Genomic DNA, 16567 nt, shown 5'->3' with positions numbered 1-16567 from the left:
TTGTTCCATGTGACAGTGGAATAGCATTTCTGCTGGGGGGAGGGTGGTATGGTCTATTCTCCCTGCCACAGGAATGTCAATTAAAATGGCATACATTTTTAGCAACAGTAAAAACAATTTGTAGCCCTCTCCTCCTTGGTTAATTTGCAGAAGCAGAGTTTCCGGGGGTACAAGAAGGCACCAGGATGGGGAGAGACAAGAAAATCATGTTCTGCTCACTGTGTTCTATTTCCCACGACCTGAAGCCAACGTAAGGATTAGAAGGACATGTCAAGACTCAGAGCAGGTCCTTCTTTTTGTAGATCTCACAGTCCACAAAATAACATCCACAGTGTATTAAGCTGGGCAATACAGGCCAGTGCCCAGTTAAACAGATTTTTAAGGAGGTGTGAACAACATTGCAACAAACTCGGGGAATATCAGATCAGAAGAATGAATTGCAGTTTCTGTGCTCTTTGAGATACCTAAACCGAGTCTTGTTTTATTCTGATTAATTATTAGTGCTACAAGCATGGCTAGGCAAATAGGGTTGCCAGGTCCTTACCTTGCGCTAGCAGGGGGGTAGTAGGGAGCTTTCTGGGAGTGGGGGGGGGCAGGGTGATGTTGCTGAGTGCAATGTCCCTTATGTGATGATGTCACATGCTGGGGGTGTCACGCAGTGACACTATGGTTTTTGGGCAAACTCTATGGTAAAATTGGCTCAAACCATAGAGTTTTGCCCAAAAACCAAGTTGCCAGGCAACATCCCTGCTGTGGTGATGTCACTTCTGCGTGATGCCATCACGTCGGGGACATTGCATGGGGTCATAGCTTTGGGGGTGGGGCTTTCCCTGCTGGCCAGCTGGCTGGCAGCAGGCAGGAGCCCACAAAATAAGGGGATCCTTTACTGCCACCTGAGGATTGGCAGTCCTATAGGCAAATCACAAATCATTATACTGCCATATAACTCAATGAATTTCAGTACCTCTCCAAGAATTCACAATGGAGAACTAGCACTACCTTGTCTGTTACATGGGACATGTAATCACCCTCTCCTTCAAGTGCTAGACTATTCAAATTTTGTTTGTCAAGAAAAGCAACTAAATACAGCTCAGCAGCACCCCATGAATGACTGAATTTGCATGGAAGAATGTACGTACAACTTAAGCTGACAGTATTCAGAGGACATGACCTGATGGTGTAAAAAAACTATCAGACCGACCTTGTCCAATGCTACTTCTCGCATTGCGTGACAAAGTTAGTGCTTGAGCCTGGTTGCTTCTGGGGAGGTAAAGTAAACAGTACTATGCCCAAGGGCAAGGGGTACCTCCTACCACATGCTAAGAAAAAAAACCCCTGACCAGAGGGGTACCTCTTGCAAAAGCATGTATAGATAACATGCTAAAACAAGGATGTTTGTACACACAAACATACAACAGCACCTTTACCCCAGCACTGGTACTTCAGTCTCCTTCAGTCTGACACTTGCTGAAAACACAAGTAAATGTATTTTAAAAAAAGGATTAGAATCTGGTGGGTTAGGGAACAGGCAGTCAACCACTTAATACACAACAAGTATAACTTGGAAGAACAATTCAAATAGTTGTTTAACAAAATCTTTATTACCTTTTCAGTCTCCAAAATTTTATTTTCAAATACAGAAGAGATACAGTTTCTAACAACTTCCAGCCTTTGAGCGCTGTTGAAAACTGTGCTTGACTTTTCTGTTATAGAAACTAACAAAGAAAAAAGTAGAAACATATTTGAAACAATCAAATATTTAAACCATTACCACTAAAGAGGTGCCACGATTCTATAGAGCCTTAAAAATCACTCTTTGCAGGCTTTTGGCCTAGTCTATCTGAGCTGTGAATGGTATCCATAACTTGAACAAAATGAGAAATAGAAAAACAAAAGGCAGAGGGTTGGATCCAGTGTTCCCTCTAAGCTGAGTTAGTGTGAGCTAGCTCATGGTTTTTTAGCCTCCAGCTCACACATTTTTGTCTTAGCTCAGGAAGGATGGCTCCAGAGCAAATGAATTTATGCAGTAGCCAAATTGCTCGCTCACAACTTTAGTGCCAGTAGCTCACAAAGTGGAATTTTTGCTCACAAGACTCCACAGCTTAGAGGGAACATTGGTTGGATCCAGGTTAAATTTGCAGTTTCTGCTGATTCCTGTTGCGGACCTCATGCATGTAATTCTGCAGGCTCCCCTATCTTCCTGGAGCAGTATTTTGTGGTGATCTGTAGGCTGCAATCAGAGGCAGAAAATTTTCATTCTGCCACTGGAAAGTTTAATTTGGATCCAACCCAAAGGTTTGTGTCCTATCACCCTGGGTAAGCAAAGTCTGAAGCCGTCCTCTGATGGAAACAGCAGAAGAGCCAACTCTGTCAGATGAACAACACTTATGCCGAAGCCTAGTCTTTGTGGAGAAAAGTGGTAGGATACAAACCACAGATTTAGCTTTTGTTCCTATACAGGAACATTTGCATTTAGGCTTGCCAAGTCCCCCCCGGGGGGGGGGCGGGGAAACCCCCGCCCCAGAGGCCCGTTCCCCGCCGGTGGCAGATCGGGCCCCGGGGGGAACCCCACCCCGATGTACACGTCACCCGGAAGTGACATGACGATGCCGGGCACGCTGGGGGCGGGGCCACAGTCATCCGAGGGAAAACTCTATGGTTGCCAGATGGAAGTCCCCCTCTGGGGCTCGAAAACAACTTGGCAACCCTATTTGCATTCCAAGGTATAGAAGAACTTCTTAGGTAAATTCTCAATGGTATGATTAATTGATTCCCTGCTCATAATACAGATGAGCATTAAAACTTTGACAAATTCATGTTCCAAACCATGTAAAGCAAAATTTGGCAACATTATTACATGATAGATAGGGATGGTTCTCATACCAACAGGTGGGCCAGCAGGAACAACACATTTCCTTTCTATCCGAGTAGCAGGTGGTACACTTTGGTTCTTAGCTAACCCTTCCTGGATTAGGTCCTGGACGTGAGCCTCATTAATCTTAGGGAAAGGAAGTACATGAACTCGCAGATGTGATCCTTCTGTAGGTCGTGGAACTTTCTGAAATGCCATGTGAGGATTTGGATTCTCCTGTAATTAAAAAACAAACAAACTAATGAATTTGTTTGATCAACACTTTATCAACAATGTTTGATCAACACTTTAAAGAAGTACGGCATAATGGATGCAGCAGGACTTTCCTTCTACAAGTCATACGCTGTTGACTGAAACACTATCAGACACATTGGATGATGAGAGAATAATAAGGGGTGTGAGCACCACTTGTAACTGGTATAATTGGTACTGCACCTCTACAACTGAAGCATTTTAGAATCTCTAGGGTTTATATTGCACCCAGCATTACTGCTGGATAAGCAAATTAACGCAGCTGCAAATAATGCTTTCTCCCAATTTGGTTTTGCCTGGATGATGGCCCCCCTCCCTACCTTGACTTGGCTGATCTGGCCACCTGGATCCATGCCACAGTAATACCAAGATTAGGCTACTGTAATGCATGCTATATATGTCTCCCCACAAAATCAACTCGGAAACTCCAGTTACTGCTGAATGCCACCATTTGGTCATTATCAGGAACTAGGGCTGCCAAATCCCCCCGGAGGGCGGATTTCCCCCCGCTTTGGAGGCCCGATTTCCGCTGCCGTGGAATCGGGCCTCGGGGGAAACCCCACCCCGGCGTGCACGTCAGCCGGATGTGACGTGATGACGCCGGGCACGCTGGGGGCGGGGCCACAGCCATTTGAGGGGAAAACATAGTTTCCCCCTCAAATGGCTGTGGCCCCGCCCCCAGCGTGCCCGGTGTCATCACGTCACATCCGGCTGACGTGCATGCGGCGCGCACAGAGGACGCCGAACGGGAGCCCCCCGCCGCGAGGTAAAAACAATTTGGCAACCCTATCAGGAACCCAGAAGTGCATGCATATTAACCCTTTCTGCTGCCACACTGTTGGCTGCCCCTTTAGTTACTGGGTTCCGTTCAAGGTACCAGCCACCACATGCAAAGCCCTTCATGGCCTTGGACCCTCATATCTGCAGAACTGCCTCTCCTTCTATGCCCTGCAATGACAACTTCACTCATCTGAACAGGGCCTTCTACTGATGACACGCTGAAATGGGCAAGAGCAACAACTGCCTGTACATGAACATTCTCTGAAGTGGCCCTGATCCTACGGAATGGTCTGACTGAGGTCAGGAAGGCTCACTTACTTTTGGCTGTCTGCAATCTTAAACAACTGTTCAGGAATGGATGTTTATAAAGGAACAGGGCTACATTATAACAGGATGATTCAGAAAGATGTTTCAATAGAGAGAACAGGACTGTGGATTTATACTACTAATATATATTATCTGATGCTGTATATTTTTGTCTTGTTCTCATTTTGTTGTATTTCTACTAACGTAATACCATTTCATGCATTGCTTAACATGCCATGTTTAATACTTAAGCCTTGTATCAGATTTCTATGATGTTAATCCTATTACATTGACTATTAGATGTCTCCTCATTCTATTGCATTATGTAATCTGCTTTGAGTCTGGGTGAAATTGTTTTGGGGCTTGTTGTCTCTCTTACAGCAGACCCCCAGCCATGTATATTCATGGATTGTATTGGTTTTAAACAAATTGAGATCAGTAATTAATGAAAAAGTTATTGATAGTCTAATTCTAATTAATCACCTAAGGCCACTCTTTTGAGTAACGCTGAATTTAAAAGTAGGCTGGTTCCTCCCCCACCATCATATCCTTGCAAACCCACCACTTCTCTTCCCCCCCCCAATTATAATGCTTATCAGATAATGAATGAATGTCTGATTGGATGAGTTAATGAATGGACAAAGAGCCTCATTAGGGAAGAATAATAAAGTGGAAAAAATTCAAAGAAGAATCATGTTTCTGTGGGAGACCACCAGGTGCACAGTTCTCAATGCCAGACACACAAATTGCTCTTTAGCTTAAACCTGGCAAGTCTCTTCTACAATGGGGGTTATTATGAAGAGAACAGCAAGCCAAACTTTTGTGCATATAACTTCCTGACATATAAATACTAGTCAGTGACATGCTTGCATTTCTCTGTGCTAGCTTTAGTTCATGTCGCAAAGGCAGACATGCTATAAGAAATCTTTAGTGGAGGAATAGCTTACTTTTTACTCCTTATCTACAGCTGCTATCTATCTAGACCATTTCTTCTCTTGTGAAATTTATTCCTTTCAAGCTTTAGTACTTGGCTGCATATGAAACCAAAGTGAATGACATATATATTCAGGGCTATTTTGGGGCAGGAACGCACAGGAACGGAGTTCTGGCTAGCTTCAGAGTTGGCCACACCCACTACATCCAAAAGCTCTGTGTGCGTGGCTATAGAGGGAAGGCCTGGAGAGCGACTCCCCCGGTGACTCTGAGGCAGGCGGGCCAAGGGGGCCCCTGGAAGGATCAGGGAGATATTTAAATGCCTCCCCGTGCCTTCCCTGGCCTGTCCAAAGGCTGGCTTGCCTGGGCTCCCCGCAGCCGTGGGGCACCCAGGCAAGCCAAGGGAAGGCAGTTTAAACTGCCTTCCCTTCCCTTCAGGGGGGGCTTGCCTGGGCTCCCTGCAGCCACGGGGCACCCAGGCAAGCCAAGGGAAGACATGGGGTATGGCCTAATATGCTAATGAGCTACACTGTCAGGGGTGTGGCCTAATATGCTAATGAGTTCCTGCTGGGCTTTTCTACCAAAAAACCCTGTATATATTCTCTAACATGTCCGAGAGACAGTGTGGTGGACTAAGGAGGCCCAGGTTCAAATACTCCCTCTGCCATGAACTTTACTGGGTGACCTTGGGTCAATTACTCTCTCTCTGTAACTTCTTAAGAGCATAAAATAAAGGAGTGGAGTCATGTATGCTGTCCTAAGACTGGCAGAGGAAGGACAGGAGAAAATAAATATAATAAATACATTTTAAAGTAAAGGATTTAACTGGTGATGCATGATTTGAACAGAATTTCATTTATTTACCCTGCCATTTACTTTAGAATTAAATCAATTTGTATAATTTTATTGTTCAAAAATGTCCATATTGTTATCTTAGGTTTTGCTTTAAGTATACATGTATGGAAAAGAAAATTGTAAATATGAGTTAAAAATATCAAAGTTCCAACATGAAGCCTTTCAGAAAGAGATTAATAACGGAAGATTGTACTGATGACTGTGGCACATCATTTCTTCTAACACCATATTTCAAAAATGGCTTCCTATCAAAAAGGCAGTAAACGTGACCAACCTGAAGACAAGGTCAGGTTTCTACATACTTAACAGATTCCTTGGGCATACAGAAATAGTTTATATGTAGAGATATAGTATATCAACTAATAAATATATTAGTTTTTGAATATAAATAAATTTGCATTTTTAAATATAAACTATATAAATACAGTTTATAAATTTATAATAGTTTCTACATTTATTAAAAACAACAACAACACTCCAGGCTGATGAGGACCGTGAAGGCTCACTGGCTTGGAAAGTGAGAGCAGCAGAAAGTCAGATGGGGTGGGGAAGACTGAGCAAGAGAAGGGAAAAACTGTATAGTATCCCCAGGGGTCATTTCCTGCTGGAGCAGAGCTCCGGCAGTAAAGAGCCCAGGGGGTGGGTACATGCAACAAGCCCCACCCCCTGCTCCCAGCAGCCCTCAGTCAGAGCAAGAAGCAGCCAGGTAAGTTGCAGTCCTCCCCCTGGCCCCCCAAAACAGTCCAGTGGCACCTTTAAGACCAGGTTTTATTCAGGTACAAGGTCTTCCTGCTCTGCGAGGGCAGATCTGCACGTCCCCTCCCCCAATAGCTAGCAATCCAAAACAGTCCAGTGGAGCCTGAGCGGTGGGTGTTGCCTTCTGACACACTTCCGGTGATGTTAGAGTGTGTGGCATATGCAAATGAGTTATGCTAATGAGTTATGCTAATGAGCTCCTGCACCTCTTTTTCTACGAAATGACCCCTGAGTATCCCTAATGGATACTTCTGAGTTGGAAAGTAATTCAGGTTTATCTCTCATCCTCCATAATTCTCCATGGGCACCTGCTTGTCTGAAGAGCCCTGATGGATCAGACCAATGGCCTATCTCATTCAGCATCCTGTTTTGTAGAGTGGTCAACCAGCTACCCTGAAGAGCCAACAGATAGGGCATGAAGGCCAAGGTCTTCTTTTGATGTTGTCTCCTAGCACTGGGTATTCAGAGGTTTCCTCCCTCTGACTACTCAAAGTTTCCTTTAGCCATCATGGCTAGTAGCCATTTAGATACCTAATCCTCCCTGAATGTATCTGTCTAAACCATCTTTAAAACCATCTGTGCTCATGGATATTACTCTGCCTACTATTTAATTACTCATTCAGCAAGCAGGGCTTTTTTTTTTTTTTAAGGGGAATGTGCCAGAACAGAGTTCCAGAAGCTCTTCGACAAAATTCTTTTAAAAATGTTTAAAAGTTCATGAGTTTTTAGCGTACAGATTGAAAACTTCATTTCCCTCTTGAGAGTTCTGGCACCTCTTTTATATATAAAAAAGTGCCCTACAGCAAACTAGTACTTCCTTTTGTCTTTCCCGAATCTATTGCCAAATCATTGGGTGCCCCTGAGTTCTAGTATTAAGGGACAGGAAGAAATGTTATTTGGACAAATGTTAAATTAACTAACATCTATTAGTGTAATTATAATGAGAACTGCAACTTCAACACATTTTGCAGTTGACAGTTATACTTTACATTACATCATTCAGAAACATTATAAGGCTAATCACTATTTCAATTTTAACATCTCCAACCATTTGAAGTGAAATGTTAGTCACATGAATTTATCATACTTACATTTTTGAATAGCTGCTCTGCAAGTTCTCTAACATGTTTTAACATTTTTGATGAAAGGCTTTCCTCAGATTTAATTCTCTCAACTTCATATGCTACCAACTTTGAAAAAGATAAAACTATTAAAATATTAAAATAATAATGTTATAGATTTAAAATGATATTAACATGAACTTCATTGTGAAATACAGGTATCACCATTTTTATGCTTCATAGAGACACGCCCACAGAGAAGCAACTCAGGAAGTACAGCCATTTCCCAGATGGTGCATGACTTAAAATGGCCGACATATGTCAGTATCATCATCTATACAGCCCTATTAATATGTAAGATCCTTCACAATTCCTGTATTGAATGTATGCTGTGTTATTAATGCTACAGGGAGGTTATACAGAAATATATTCGGTCCTGTCTGCATTATGAAAAATGATTAAATCAATCTTTATGCCAGAAATGTATGTAGGGTCGCCAGCCCCCAGATGGGGCCTGGAAATCTCCTGCTTTTGCAACTGATCTCCAGCTGACAAAGATCAGCTCCCCTGGAGAAAATGGCTGCTTTGAAGGGTGGACTCTACGACATTGCACCATGCTGAGGCCCCTCCCCTCCCCAAACCCCACCCTCTCCTGGATCTACCCCAAAAGTCTCCAGGTATTTTCCATCCCAGACCTGGCAACCCTAAATACATAAAATTCCAGTCATGCCAGTTACGAAGGCAAATCCACATTTGACAAGTTTCCTAAAGCTATTGTTTATTAATAACTTCCATAATAATATGTTTCAAGAAAATTTATCTTTTTTTTTTTAAGTTCCAAATGGGCCTTGAAGAAGTTATTTTTACACAGAAGTAATTTTTATTTATTACAGCTTAAATTCTGCAGAGGATTCATTATGCAAGTGAATATTCACTACTGGCTTTAATGAAGTAACTTGTACTCAAGGAGTAATGCTGAATACAAGGACTGCCCTACAGTTTCATCCTAAACAGAGTTACATCCTTTTCCTACCACTGAAGACACTTGGCTTAGAATGACAATGTTTGAGTCTTTCACAGCAATATATCACAAGTCAGCAACATAAATCTTTTGATAAATTAGTCATTATTTTTCTAAGCATGCTAGCTTATTACTCGACTTTCAGTTGTGCCTTAACAAAGAGTTATACCTCATCAAAAAGATCACATGATCTGTAGGGAGGGCCTCTATCTGACACAAAACCAGCAAACGCCATTCCGTTCAGAACTTTGGTAAGGAAATCATTCTCTATCAAGCCTCGTTGGCCCAAGAAGGCTGCCTAGAGATATAAATAAACCTTAGCGTTAAAAATCAGGAGCAAAAAGCATAGTTAAAGTACAAGGCAAATGATGTGGACTTAGTGCTTTTAATAAAACCAAGTAGTGAACTAACATAGCATCAAGATTAGTGTAAACAGAAAAAATTCCATCAAGGCAACATGCTTGTTCCAAATATGTTTGGAATGCATTTAGAAGTCTGCTTTCTTTCAGCAAACAGAAATTGTGCAAGGTAAGATACAAATAGTTACATGCTAAATTTATTCAATTAGCCGTGGGGCAAAGAATCTAACTGGTTCCAAAACAAAGCTGGATAAGATTTTTTTTCCAGTTTGGTACTTAGTTAGCACCTATTGAGATAGGTACCTACCTAATACAGTGACCCCCCCCCCAAACCTTGCCCCTCCTCTCAGATATCAGAGTATGAAATGGGAGAAATGAAAGTAGAATGCTGGGTGGGGTAGATTTCTGCTAGATAGCCAAGAAGATTTATTTTGGAAAAATAATTTGGTGGATGAATTTTGTTTTGATCTCAGAGTCTGGTTGGATCAGCAAAATTCCCCCCTCCCCCAACACCAGATAGGCTAGGATGTCCTGGGGGCATTGTTTCTTTGTTTTATCCTTCTCTCATAGAGCGCATTTTGGCTCACTTGCTGGAGCCATCTGGATTGTTTTACAATATTATTCACTGAACCCTGCAACAACATCTAATATAAAGTATGTTATTCATTTCTACACTCTGCTAGCAGCACACTAATTCAGACGGAGGATGTACATTAATCTGTCATCATTTCCCATTTTTATTTGTACATTAAAGTATTCATTATAGGAATGAAAATGGTACGAATGATTTGTAAACGTCAACAGCATGAACTGCTGTTTTAAGTCTGGTCAAGTTGATAAAAATTAGCTTCTGTGTTCTGCTCAATACCTCTCCCCCTCCCACTTTTCCTAATTAGAGATGACCTGTTTACTGATATATCAATGTGGAATTTTGTTAGTTTCTGCAACTGACAGCTGCATCTTAGAATTCTTTTTAGTGTAAATATTTTGCTAACTGTTAAAATCTACCCTTTTCCTCCCCAGAAAAGAGTATGACATTGCCAACAGCCTGTTTCCATCAAAGCAGTGATTTGGATCCTATGGAATGTGTACATTAGGACAAGGTTCTACTACTCTTTCCTCCAACAGTTCCCTGAGGCTTTCAAAACACTAATACTGGAAGTTGTGGGATTCACTGTAACAAAAGAGCATTTAGCCCGAAGGGTCCACTGAAGAAGGTAAACCAGAAGAAACCTCCCTCCCCTTTCCACATTGGAAATTGCATTGGCACAGCAGCAGTGCAAACCTTTGGTCCCCACCCTTTTGTTCATGTGAGCCCCACAACCTCTTGTATTAATGTTTCTAATATCTCAGAGGCCTACTGAAGGAAAAGGGAAGGCAGGAAAGAGAGGAAGGCGCTCCAAGCAGCGTACCATAAAGCATCTGGGCAAGTGTTTTAGCCTTAAAAAGTTTTATAGCTGCTGGTACAAAGTATCCCCCTTGGGATCTGAAAAACTTAAGTATACCGTGAGAGGATTTTTCACCCGAGCATGCTGCTGCCTGGCTATGGGCATGCTTCATAAAATCCAAAATAATGAACGATTCTCAGGTAATTTAATCCCAAATCCTTTACCTGTACATCGGATGTTAACACCTTGTTTATATACAACACATAGCACTACCTATTTAAATAGCTGCCCGGTTGGATACAGTGACTTTTACTTCATTCAAAAAGGAGAAGCCTGCATTTTTTAAAAAGTAGTTTCCTCAGAGCTTCTCAATGGTGCTTGGAGCTGCTTTCTCAGCCCTCTGGAGCCAATGTGAGTGATCATTCCCCTTCTTCCTCCTGGAGCAACCACATGGCTAAGGCCATCTTAAAAATGGTCAAAGTCTTTATCTGCAAGTAGCTTTTTGAGCCCGGGCCTGGATTTATATCTGACACATCACCAGGGATCACAGTGTCAAAGAACAGAAACTAAACTATCACTGTGAATAATGGCTACTGTGCTTTATAATGAAGTTACATTACGTATAGTCCTTACACGTTAAGTAGATAACAAAGATAGCACAACAATAATGTGATCCTGTGATGTAAATTAAGACAAAGTCCCAGCCTTGAAATGCTACAGAACAGCTTCTGTAATGAACCAATGAGCATCCAGATATAAGCCCGTTTTGTGATTAATCTTCAGAAAGATATTCTTAGTAAGTCTTCCTCTGTAGTTATTTCCCTAGAATTAACTACAAACATTACAACATTGTCACAGTAATCCATGGTCACCTCCAGGCTGGATTATTGCAATTTGCTTTATGTGAGGCTACCCCTGAAACTGACCCGGAAGCTCCAACTGGCACAAAATGCGTCTGTGCAGGTCCTTACGGGGACCCTACAGAGGGCACATATCCATCCAGTGCTGTGTGAGCTGCACGGGTTGCCAGTGGAGCACTGGATCAGATTCAAGGTTTTGGTGCTTACCTTTAAAGCCCTTCACCGTCAGAGACCTACGTACCTTCGGGACTGCCTCTCCCAATATGTCCCCTGATGGGCATTAAGATCAGCAGATAAGAATCTTCAGGTGGTTCCCAGACCCAAGGATATCTGGCTGGCCTCAACCAGGGCCAGGGCCTTTTTGACCTGGCCCAAGCCTGGTGGAACTTTGTGCCGAATGACATATATGCCCTGTCTGACCTATTAAATTTTCGCAGGGCATGTAAGGCAGAGATGTTCCTCCAGGCCTTCGGTTGAGACCAGCAATGGTTCCTTACATCTGTCTGGCACTCTCCCCCTCCTCCTCCCAAACTGAATGCTTGATGTGCCATCTTGTTCTTAAAATGTTTTCAAATATTTATGTTTGAATGTTTTTAATATTGAATTTGATGGTTCTAATTGGTTTTATAATGTATTGAATTATTTTGTTGTAAACCACCCTGAGCCCCATGTAAGCGGGGAGGGGAAGTCAAGAAATCTAATGAAATAAATAAATAAATACATAAAGGCAGGCCACCATGTAGCTGAATTTAAATATTCTACAGGGATAATCTAAATATTCTACAGAATAATAATTTAAATATTCTACAGAATATTTAATTTAAATACTCTACAGAATATTTAAAAACTAGACTATTTAGATTTAGCTATTATTTATAACTCTGCATTTATATATGAAGCAAGCCAGTTCTTTAGTCTTTTCGTAATATGGTGTGTACACATTTACTACAATTTACAAATGTAACACTAAAAGGGCAATATATGTTATTTTATGTCCATGTCATGGGATGAGTGTACGTGCCATAAAGACATGCATTATAGAAAATAGATCATGAATCCATAATAAGAACATGGAAGCACTTTTGGTAACACATTTCATAGAAAAGGGACACTCTGCTGATGATTTACATTTCTTTATACTAAGCAAATATGTATCACAGGCATATAATCACTGTGATGTTCAAAAAATATTATTTCGCTAAGTGGCGGCTTGGATTTATAGGTTAAAAACGTATATGCTCCATGGACTTAATACAAATTTAGATTTAACATGTTATTTATAGGACTTACTTCTTTAAGACTATTTGTAATGTACAACACTGCACAGTAATAGATTACACCTGTGAATTCTTCTTCTATTGATGATATCATTAGAAATGTATTGAGAACAAATGTATATGTATTATATTCTACTAGAAATAAGGCCCGTTGTGGAAATAAATACAACGAGCTCTAGAAAGAGGCTCTGGGCAGGTGACCCGGCCTTGGGCACTCAGTGTCAATTTGCTGTGGTGACCTCAGCAGGGTATAATGACACAGAGTCCACTGTTTCCTCCAAGGGAACTGATCTCTGCTATCTGAAGAGCACTTGTAATTCTGAGTTATCTCCAGCCCTCACCTGGAGATTGGCAACAATGGTTCCCCTGGAGGAAATGGATAGTTTGGAGGGTGGAGTCTATGGCATTGTACCTGTCTGAGGTCTCACCCCTCCTCACCCCTAGCTGGAGATGCAGGACTCTGTGTATTGTCAGAGATTTAGGTTCTTCACATGCATGCAAAAGCAAGAACAACAGTCTGTTCTACAGCATGTAGCAAAATATTGGAACATAATTATTTTACAAGGCAGCTGCTGCATTAGTAACTCCACAATGTTAGTCAGTCAGTAAAAGGCGAAAGATTTATGCAATCTGAAGAGAAACCACAATGTTAGTAATTCCTTTAAAAACATAAAAACTGCAAAACTATGTAAATGCTGATTACTTGGCTTTTATATTACCTTGTGAAAATTTATGACAGGTTCTGAATGAATTCGGATAAGCTGAAGGCAAGATCTGTATCCTTGGAAAAGCTGTGCAAATAACCTAAGAAAGACTGCTCGCACTTCTTTATCCTGATGAAGACAAGAAAATTGAGTGGAATTACCTTTAGTTAAAAACCAACATAGAAATATACAGAAATCCAGTATGATTCCCAAGAGGCTGGAAATCCAGGAGTAAATTTAAAGTTAAAATTATAAACTTCTTTCACATGCATTCTAATGGTACAAGGATGCACCAGGGGCGTTTAACAAATTGTGTGTGGGAATGGGGGGAGGAAGAGAAGGGTTGTTCGTTAACACTTTTTTTGGTTGGGGAAGGGCGGAGAAGGGCATATTAAAGATGTTGGAGTATCTTTATTCTCATTCTCTTCCTAACTTTTCATGGTCAAAGATCTCAATCATCTCTCTTAAAAGGAAGATCTTGCATTGAAAAACCTTACCCCTACTAGAGAGTGTGTGTTTGGGCCTACCGTAGCTCTGAAAGAGCTGTTGGTTCTTGTAAATCTTTATTTATTTTATTGAATAATTGCTAGCCCTCCCTCTCCTGCACGGCAGGGCTCAAGGCATGTTACAAAAATAATTATACAACAATTTAAACATAGTTACAAAATATAATTATACAATAAATTTAAGAATTAAAACATAATTACAGAATATTAATCTATAGTAGACCAGATGGCAATCAGGCACAATTAATAGGTGTGACTGCTCAGAATAAAACCAGATCCCAAGCAAGTGGACAAGAGCCGCAGACAATAGCACAAGATGAATGATGCCAGGCAGAGTAGGGGAGGCTGAGGTAATTAGACACTCACTGCCTCAACCATAGGCCTGGGGAACATCTCCATTTTACAGGCCCTATGGAACTGTAACAAGTCCGGCAGGGCCCTGATCTCAATAGGGAGGGGTGTTCTACCAGGCCGAAGCCAGAGCCAAAAAGTAGATGCTGATCTGCTGAGTGTAGATGTTGATCTGCCAAGCGTAAAGCTCTTCGAGGGACATATTGACAGAGATAGTCCTGCAGATATGTTGGTCCCACACTGCACAGGGCTTTAAAGGTTACTACCATAACCTTGAACTTGAAAGCTAATGTAGCTGGCAGAGTATTGGTTGTATATGTGCTCTTTGAGGCATCCCTGTAAGGACACGCTCCGCTGCACTTTGAACCAGCCAGTTTCTAGGTCAACTCCAAGGGCAGCCCTGCATAGAGTGAGTTACAGTAGTCCAGTCTGGAAGCAGTGACGGACTTCACATTCCTGTAATCCAAGATCACTGCAGACGGTGACTGCAACCATAAAATTAAAAGACGACTGCTCCTTGGGAGGAAAGCGATGGTAAACCTAGATAGTATAATAAAAAGTAGAGACATCACCCTGCCAACAAAAGTCTGTAAGTGAAAGCAATGGTATTCCCAGGAGTAAAGTATGGCTGCGAGAGTTGGATCATAAGGAAGGCCGAGCGCCGAAGAATAGATGCTTTTGAATTATGGTGCTGGAGAAGACTCTTGAGAGTCCCTTGGACTGCAAGGAGATAAAATCAGTTAGTCCTAAAAGAAATCAACCCTGACTGTTCCCTGGAAGGCCAGATACTGAAACTGAAGCTCAAATACTTTGGCCACCAATGAGAAGGGAGCACTCACTGGAGAAGACCCTGATGCTAGGAAAGATTGAAGGAAAAAGAAGAAGGGGACAGCAAAGGATGAGACGGTTAGACAGTGTTATCAATGCAACGAACATGAAATTAAGCAAACTCCGGAGCATGACGGAAGATAGGAGGGCCTGGTGTGATGTGGTCCATGGGGTCGCGAAGAGTCGGACTTGACTGTGCGACTGAACAACAAAATAGTAATGATGGCTAAATGGAACCTGGATATTCAGAAGCAGTATAACACTGAATATAAGCTTTCAGGGCAACAACTCAGGGGAGGCTTTGTTCTCTGCCCTCCAGCTTGCGACTCTCTGGGACATTTAGATCCTTTGAAAAACAGGATGCTGGCCTAGATGAACTATTGGTGTAATCAAGCAAAGCACTTAATAGTCTTTAAAAGATGTTTTGCGGATATGTTGGAATAGCCCAAGCCATAAGTTGTAGCATTTTTTATGAAATTTAATTTTCCATGTTCACTGTATATAGTCACAAGTACTCTTTATTCTATTACTATAATATTACAAAACCCTACCATTGAGAATAGGGTGGGGGGTTTAGCTACATTGGGTTTTGGAACGATTTAATGAACTATTCAATAAAACAAGCCGTTTCTCGAGGCATGACTCGTGATGCCCAAAATGTTGACTCTGAAAGGAAGAGGGGAGAAAATAGGCAAGAACTTAGTATAAAAAACGGTACTATTTGGCATATTTATGGAATTTAACAGTATGAGTGACCATGTTCTCTAAAAGAAAAACTACATATATACCCAATACTTGAGAAAGAGTTGCAAATCGCTGCACCTTATGCTACCACAGCCCATGTATCTAATAGAAGTTGAAGGTAGAAAATTCTGTAGTAAATGAAATTGAATTATTTAGATAGAAACACTCATACAGTCACAATAGGTAGGACTACCAGCATATTTGGATCTTAAGTTAAATTTTATAACAATGAAAACACTGAACTCTTTCACAACTCCTTATTAATAAATTAATTGGTGCCAACATTAGTTACATTTAAACAAAAATGTCATTTATGTCTACAGTATGCATAGAAAATTACCACTATCTTATCCTGTAGGTGGTCTTAAATCAATTTTTTCATACTACATATTTTGAGTAAAACCTTATCCCTTTCACTCATGGGATTTATTTCAGTGTTCCCCCAAATTCCCCAATTTTTCCATTGGAAAAATGGAAAAAGTTATATATTTTGAATGTGAAAAACCATTGCCTTAAAAAGCATTTAATCATTTTAAAAGAAAAAACATTTCACAGGGTTTTTTTGAAAATTGAAAAAAGTCCTTACCTGCTAACATTTTAATCTATCACTATTTCTTAGTCTCTTCTTGCCAGAATGAATTAAATCACAATCTCAAGAACCTGCCTTGAGCTTGCACTGGTGCTAAACCACAAAACAGGAATTTTCATGTTTAG

At 41.2% G+C, this 16567-nt stretch overlaps 1 protein-coding gene across 1 annotated transcript in view; it reads right to left on the bottom strand.

Annotated features, from left to right (window-relative positions):
• Positions 1 to 16567, bottom strand: part of SBF2 (SET binding factor 2) — a 339576-nt gene that overhangs the window by 110965 nt on the left and 212044 nt on the right. The window contains exons 11-15 of the mRNA XM_015426108.1: positions 13440 to 13553; positions 9006 to 9134; positions 7846 to 7944; positions 2884 to 3088; positions 1606 to 1715 (exon numbers count right to left, since the gene is read on the bottom strand). Of these exons, the coding sequence (XP_015281594.1) occupies positions 1606 to 1715; positions 2884 to 3088; positions 7846 to 7944; positions 9006 to 9134; positions 13440 to 13553 (657 nt within the window). The remainder of the gene's footprint in view (positions 1 to 1605; positions 1716 to 2883; positions 3089 to 7845; positions 7945 to 9005; positions 9135 to 13439; positions 13554 to 16567) is intronic.

This window comes from Gekko japonicus, unplaced genomic scaffold, assembly GCF_001447785.1.
Source record: "Gekko japonicus isolate JY-2015 unplaced genomic scaffold, Gekko_japonicus_V1.1 scaffold143, whole genome shotgun sequence".
NCBI lineage: Eukaryota > Metazoa > Chordata > Lepidosauria > Squamata > Gekkonidae > Gekko > Gekko japonicus.
The sequence above is the reverse complement of the archived record's forward strand: the minus strand, read 5'-3'. Positions and strand labels throughout refer to the sequence as shown.